Source organism: Eleginops maclovinus, chromosome 15 (assembly GCF_036324505.1).
Source record: "Eleginops maclovinus isolate JMC-PN-2008 ecotype Puerto Natales chromosome 15, JC_Emac_rtc_rv5, whole genome shotgun sequence".
Lineage (NCBI taxonomy): Eukaryota > Metazoa > Chordata > Actinopteri > Perciformes > Eleginopidae > Eleginops > Eleginops maclovinus.
In genome coordinates this window covers 13,316,694-13,324,346 of record NC_086363.1, presented here as the reverse complement: position 1 = coordinate 13,324,346, position 7,653 = coordinate 13,316,694, and the positions used below count along the sequence as shown (strand labels likewise).

At 41.0% G+C, this 7,653-nt stretch overlaps 1 protein-coding gene across 4 annotated transcripts; it reads left to right on the top strand.

The window, feature by feature from the left end:
• The first annotated feature begins 254 nt into the window (after positions 1 to 254).
• Positions 255 to 5,343, top strand: LOC134876976 (homeobox protein OTX2-like). 4 transcript variants are annotated; one of them, XM_063902274.1, is made up of 4 exons: positions 255 to 344; positions 2,938 to 3,035; positions 3,287 to 3,438; positions 3,854 to 5,343. In XM_063902274.1, exons 2-4 carry the CDS (start codon positions 2,939 to 2,941, stop codon positions 4,478 to 4,480), a joined length of 876 nt encoding a protein of 291 aa, XP_063758344.1. In that variant the 5' UTR covers positions 255 to 344; position 2,938; the 3' UTR covers positions 4,481 to 5,343. The 4 variants fall into 4 exon arrangements, with proteins under 4 accessions (XP_063758344.1, XP_063758342.1, XP_063758343.1 ...); XM_063902272.1 differs by having other exon boundaries at positions 2,824 to 3,035; XM_063902273.1 differs by lacking the exon at positions 255 to 344 and adding an exon at positions 1,457 to 1,473 and having other exon boundaries at positions 2,824 to 3,035.
• The last annotated feature ends 2,310 nt before the right edge of the window (positions 5,344 to 7,653 follow it).

The following is a 7,653-nucleotide window of genomic DNA, read 5'->3' as shown; positions in this document are numbered from 1 at the left end:
TACTAGTCAAAAGCGTGTCTTTAATAACGTTATTTTTGATGATAAAGAAGTGGCAGCAAAACATATAGCCTGGTTTAGGATCTGATGTTGCCACCATCAGGCCGCATTACTTCAGCTGCTGCATGCATTCACACCTCTGCCCATCATATTTTCAATCACTTCCATTGGCTGCAAAAAAAATCATCACAGTCTCTCTCTCTCTCTCTCCATAAATACTGAGAGTATAGCTATTATCCGCATCCAACAAGCGTACCCGGGAGGAAACTAATCAAAGCAGCTTCATAAAACCGCTCTGCAGAGAGAGAACGAGACGTAAAGAAAAGGCATTTAAAAAAACAACTGAGGTAATTGACTTATTTTACTTTGGTTTCATATTTTGAGTGTAAGTTTAACGTATTAAAATGAGAAGTGGGAATTGTTTTTGCTCTAATCGGCGGTGCGTGCGATGGATACGCCGATAGCCTACAGGGAGATAATTGGAAAGGCGTGTTTAAAAGGAAACTTCTCTCGCCTCTGTGGGCTGCATGCTCCGAGCAAAGGGGCGTTCAACCGATTAATCGCAGTCCGCAACTTCGGATAATACACTCCAACTGCTGGGTGTTTCACCAGTCTTTGGATGTATTCAGGCATGTAGAGGAGGGAGGGTGAACCCCTAAAGTCAAGTTGTAAAAAGAAAATCTTAAATAACACTGTATTGAATGTAGGCCAATCTAAAGGTTCCACTTTGTCATCAAACAGATGGCTAAGCTAATAGAATAACCTCGAATGAAAAATGCGTTATCATTAAAAAAGAAAAATCAATTTCAATATAGAATTTGCACATTAATTTGCATATTAACAAACACAACTTTTTTTATTGAATGATAAATGTAGACTTGCAAAATATAAAAACATCAAAATCATAACGCAATAAGAATATACAGGAACAAGCAATAATAATAACAATAATCGTAATAATAACAATAATAATAAATAATCACACTAATAAATAATAATTACTTTGAACATGCATGTGGATTTGGGAAAGTGAGTTGTAGAGCTGATTGTGCCGGGGTTGTTGGGGGGGTTGAGGGTGTGTGTGTGTGTGTATGTGTGTGTGTGTGTGGGGGGGGGGGGGTCGGTTGTCTGGCAGTCAGCTGGTCTGATTAATACAATGCCAGTCTTTGTTTTATTTTCGTGACGCAGAAAATTAAGGAGACCTGAATGCGGAGTCGTGGCTGGCGTCCTGTAATCAGGCCAGCGCGTGCCGTCCGGATTATCTCGTTCATTTCTTACAGAAAAAAAAAAAAATCTCTTGTAGCCAATAATAATTAAAGGCCAGGCAGGGTATTTATTATTGAACGGATGTGGAGCAACCGGTAGCCGGGGTTGGAAAAAAAGTGACAGATTGACTATAGGAGTGGCCGTTATTGGCTCTATAAAACGAGGGGTCCGGGCTGAGCACCCTGGGGTCCTGGGAACTTTATTCTACAGGTAGGTGTCACTGGAAACGTTACGAGAGGCCTCAGACAGCAGCATATGGAATATAGACTAATTAGCTATTACTAACAAAGAAAGATATTAAGGCCTATTAGACAGAGTTTTGTGATCGTTTTTTTCCTCCTATGGCAGAGCCCAAACATTGGCCTTGACTTTAATGATGGGCTATGTAATAGAAAACATATTTAGCAAACCGAATTGTATTGCATTATCAGGTAGGTTGTAAACACATTCATTTATATGAATGTGTTTACAAATATTTAATCACCTATAATCGATTTTTCTAATATTCAAAAATATTTATTCATGCTTATGTTGCTGAATTGGTTTTCTTCTTTATATAATATTGCTTTACATTCAGAAAATTGCTCACAATATCTACATTATTATTTAGGATATTTATTGACTTTTTGTCATTGTAAAATCAAATAATAAAAATACAAGTTGAAATTAAAAGGTTGTAGACTTATATAAATTGTTTCTTTTAACTAAATCTGGAGACAATTTTAGTGGGTCATCTCCTTGTTTGTTTAGATTGAGATTAAGTGCTCCTCTCTAATCAACACTTTTAGATAGTCTCACCTTCCAAATCTAATTACCGGGAGCAATTCATTAGGAAAGGAGGGGGAACCGCCGCGAGTGGTGTCAATAATATATGTCAGAAATCAGTTTGGGGAATGCCTCCGTGTTTGTAATTATTTGCGAAAGTTGTCCTTCGTATTATAATTTCGTTACATTTAAATGTACAAGGGTTTTAGTGGAAACGAACAATGGGCCTTGAGATATAGAAATGAAGATGCTCCGTTGTATTTCAATGCGCGCTCAGTTTGCAGTATTTCCTTCTTTGTTGGTTCCCTAAAGTCTTTTGTTATCAGCATTACTTATCGGTCAACAGTGGGCTTTGTTTCTGCAAATGGCCCCCCAATCAGCTGTCTATTTAGCTTCGCCTAACCTGTGGGTATATGCTAATTGAGAGCCCGGTTGGGGCACAGCGAGTGTGCGCATTTTAACGACAATGTTTTGTTTTGGTGGTACTAGGAGAGGAGTGTGTTTGGGGGGTAGTGGCGGTAAGGGGGCGGGGTTATAGTAGCAGTTAGTGTGAGTGTGTGTGTGTGTGTGTGTGTGGTGGGGGGTGATGGCGTAAACGCCTGTCAGCCAGACAGAGCATCCTCAGTCCAGCAGGGGACAGCTGGGGGTCTCTACTTGCCTTTAAGAGCCCCGCGAGCGCGAGGACGCCCACTTCTTTAAACCACCGTGGTGCGTAAAGGCTGCGCGCAAAAGACCGCGGACACAGACGAATCTCACAGACCTTAAACACGATCCTGTTTTGTGTTCCTGTTCCAGGTTGGACGAAGTGAAATATCAAACGGAGACGCGAGAGGATTAAAATTCGATTTCCTGCTCTATTTTTTATTTTATCTATTTCTTTACATTTTTGCCCAATCGCCCGGCTGCCAGCATGATGTCCTATCTGAAGCAGCCGCCGTACACGGTGAACGGACTGAGCTTATCTACCTCAGGAGTGGACCTGCTGCACCCTTCAGTGGGATACCACGGTAATAACCCAAAAACTAAAAAAAATAGGCCTTCATGTATACAAAATAGTATTTAGGTTTTTAGTATTTAATAGTTTTTTTGCCATTTGGATACTCTTTGTAGTATTCAAATGAGTGATGGATTCCTAATTTAATTACCGTGGATAGTTGGAGTATCCAAAAATCGTGTTAAAAAATGTGGTATTTTGTTTTCTTTGAATGTTTGGGAAAGTTATTTTGCTTCTTTAATTTGACCCTCTTCTTGTTAACAGGAACCCCTCGCAAACAGAGGAGAGAGAGGACGACTTTTACGCGGGCCCAGCTCGACCTGCTCGAGAATCTGTTCAACAAGACCCGGTACCCTGACATCTTCATGAGAGAGGAGATGGCCTTAAAGATCAACCTGCCTGAATCCAGAGTGCAGGTGAGACCCCAACAATAATACTGCACTGTCTATTAATGGCAGGTCGATAATGTTCAGTGAGGGGCGCTGAACTTCAAGTGTCCTCTTCAGTGCTGGAGAAGTGCTTGATAACGGTCTTTTCTTCAGGCGAGAATTGTATGTATTTAATTCATGTTTATGGTAATTCGTAGGTTATTGACTAACTGTGTGAGTAATGATTTAAGAACGGAGTTTCGTTGGATAAAGTGTAAAGCCTGTAAAACTAAAACACTTGTGAATACCATTTGGGAAAAATTACATAAATTTTTTTCTGGGATGGACCTATTCAGTGTACAATTTTCAGTGAACCAAATGGTTTTGGAGTATCTTGGACCTTGGAAAAAAAGAAACTGTGTTGTTTATAGCTTAATAAAATAATTACATTTTTTCATTCAAGGTATGGTTCAAGAACCGACGGGCTAAACATCGCCAACAGGCCCAGCAATCCCAGAGCGGAGCGCAGAACAAGGCAGTGAGCAAGCCGGTGAAGAAGAAGAGCTCTCCGGTGAGGGAGGCCAGCTCAGAGAGCGGAGCCAGCGGGCAGTTCACTCCGCCGTCTAGCACATCCCTCCCGGCAGTGAGCAGCAGCGCGGCCCCGGTGTCTATCTGGAGCCCGGCCTCCATCTCCCCGCTCTCCGACCCGCTGTCTACCTCCTCCTCCTCCTGCATGCAGCGCTCTTACCCCATGACCTACAGCCAGGCGTCGGGCTACAACCAGGGCTACACGGGCTCCTCGTCCTATTTCACCGGGATGGACTGCGGCTCCTACCTTTCGCCTATGCACCACCAGCTCACCGCCGCGGGCTCCACCATGAGCCCCATGTCCAGCAACGGGGTTTCCGGCCACTTGAGCAACGCGTCGTCCCTCTCCACGTCGGCGTACGGCGCGGCGGGTCTGGGCTTCAGCGGTGCGGCAGACTGCCTGGACTATAAAGACCAAACAGCCTCCTCATGGAAGCTCAATTTCAATTCAGACTGTTTGGATTACAAAGACCAGGCAGCGTGGAAGTTCCAAGTGTTGTGAGAGGACAAATTCCACAATCAGCAGACTATACAGGCGAATAAAAACCCCGGGGTTGGGAGCAGCAAGTCGTTATTTCCCACCATCTTCTACCCCCAACTTCTACCTCGGGCAGGGCAGAACAGGACTGCCAGCCGGTTGTCTCACTTGTTGGGTTAACTTATTGAACATTCAGACTGACTTCTCCCCTACTTTGATCAAGGACACGGAACAAATGTGTTGACCAAAAGGAAAAAAAGGATCAAAAGACGGTTGAGACGGAGGAATAAGTCAGGGTTTTTTCTAAGCTCCTTAAAGACTCTCCTCTCTTGTCTTTTTTTTTTTTTTTTGGCACGCTGAAGGGCCCCTTTGATCAAAGCGTTGTGCATGAGTGTGTGTTGTAGAGAGAGAGTGTGTGAGAGAGAAGCTCTGACATGAACCTGGATGCACTATTAATTTATGAGAAATATGTTTAAAACTAGTTATAAGAGACAATCAGTCCGTTTGCGTGTGCTCATAAATGTCCCCTGTGTTTTTTTGAATTGTTTTCCCCCATGTGTTAGATTTATTTTCAGAAATTGTGATTATTTGTACTACCTGTATGCAATTTTGTTTCGCGCAACTTCCCAGCTGTGAATTTGGTAGATTTATCCCCATGTCTCGAGTGTTAAATGATAAATTATTATGAGGAGATATTAGTTAATTGAAAGGGGAAGTGCAGAGCAAATCAAACCAGCAGAGAGCAAGGTCCATCTGAGCTGTACTGCTGCGTGAAGGCCACAAACACAAATAAATAATAAAGATCACTTGACCTGACACAACTCTGTGTAAATCCAACTAAATGTTCTGTGTTTTTCTCTTGGTATCACATCAAACACCACAACACGACAGCAAACCCTATAAACACACCTCATTTCACAAACAACAATTACCGTTTTTGGTTTGGCGTAGTGTCTTAGTAACACATTTTATCCTTGTACACAATGCAATTATTATTTGCCTACTTTTTAAAAGTATTTCTTCTTAATCACTGGACTCCGTGCCTGATTTCTGTCCAGGCAGGGAGGAATGTGAATTATGTGAGAGTTGCGTTAATCCCGTCTAATAAAGAGGATAATCCAACATTTTTATTGACGGCTGCTCTTTGGTGCAGGGCGCAATGCTGGCCAGTTCACACGCAGAGATGTGAAATGAGCTCTGCAGCTCAAGACTGGAGCAAACACGAGTTCTAATAGTTACATAGCAAAGAAAAACTGCAGAAAAGTGGACATAAGGCAAAAAAACCTGCAATATATGATCCATATAAAGAGGGTAAACCTCATTTTGACATGCACCAGCCTATATATATATATTTTTTTTTTTAAAACATACAATTGAGGGAAGTAATGGGTTTAAACTTGACTTATCAGGTCAATTATAAACGCATAATTGATCATAATTCAGTTTTAAATGTTGAGTGTTTGCTCTTTATCCAATATCGATCGAAAGCAATGTCACAGATCTGTTGCAGGGATTGTTAGTCCTGCATTATGAGGACATAAAGCCAAAAGGTCTCCAGGGTTTGAAGGAGAGAGAGAGTTTGAGGGTGAGCAGATCCGGGGGCTCGTGCATAAAGAATAAGGAGGCTCGTGCTATCGGCCTAATTAGGAAGTGACATGAGATGTCAGAGAATCTTCTAATAATTCTGCCGTGACTCTGCTGCAGTTGAAGTGCTTTGTTGTGTATTTGACCCCCAATTAGCACCAAATGACACACACAATTACAGAGCGACAAACCATACTGTACTATATCAAATATTATAATGGCCTATATTTAGTTTGTTGTTGATTTTGTATTATTATTTGAAATAGATAATATGGGTTTAATGTGTTAAATCAGGATTTGGAGTTGGCATAAGCCTTAACACCACGTTGAAAGTGGCAACCTAAAATCGTGACCTAAATAAAAATGAGATTAATTAACTAAAATACTTAAATAAAAACATTAAAAGCTGCAAATGGATTGTGTAGTTGAGAGAGAAAACAAAAAATAAGATGAAAACATGGATTTAATTAATATAATCTCAGCAAAAGTGGCCATAATCTATACAATTTGTTTTGGATAAATAAAAAACTAATTTCTTTGTGTCTATAAAGATTAGATTTCTTAAATATTAATCGTGACGTTCTGCAATGAAACGTCACACTAACGCTTGCTCTAATAAACTGAACTGAAGGCCTACGTATTTTTTTTCTACAGTGGTAAAAATATTTCTTCTCGATCCCAGAGCCATATTCCCGCTTTCAACAGGTTCGATATTGTCAGCAGAGAGCAGTAAAGTCAGGGTTCCTGCAGCAGGGGGACCAGGGCCCCCCCGAGTATCCATTCGGTTTTAATTAAGCACAAGCGGCACTGAGGGGGACATATGGGTCCGGCAGACGCGCTCCATTAATCCTCTCATCGCATTTGAGGATGTTTAACAAAAAAAAAAAAAGAGCCTCAGAAGCTTTTTCTTCTTCTTCTTCTTGACATTTTGTCGGACGTCGCCCCAAGGCAGGGCATTTCCCAAGCGGCACGACTTCACCGGGCCGGGGATCTCCAGGTTTCCCCCACCGGAGGAGAGGGGATCCGACCGGGGGAGAGGGAAGCCTCGATCCGGCTCCACAGGGGCTATGCACCGGCCCTAAAAATACTCCTCATAAATTAACTGTCAGAAAACTGTAACATGGGCATCTAAATACTGATAATTATACACTCGAAATCTAAAATATGACACAAACTATTGACATTAGGACTGTGTACATGGCATGTGTCCAACTTATATCAAATTTGGCATATTCATTCTTTGTATCTGAGATATCGACGGCCTTTTTAATGGCCCAATACATCATATAATACTGTATATTGCATGATTATAAACACTGGTCATTAGTATATTATGTGACCTAAAATATAAAATGACACATTTTTTAAAGTTATGTCAAGATTTGCTTTTATGAAGGAGGAATTAAGGGTTTGACAACATTTGACAATATTGCTATTGATGATTGTATCTATTTAGGCTAAACCTTATCTATTTAGGCTTTAATGTAAATATCACACATAATAATACTTATTTGAAATGATAGTTATTCTCTTGGAACATAACCAATATTTGTTTTTGTACCAATTATCATATATCTTTTTTTTCCTGTCTTTTATTTTGACACTAACCCACA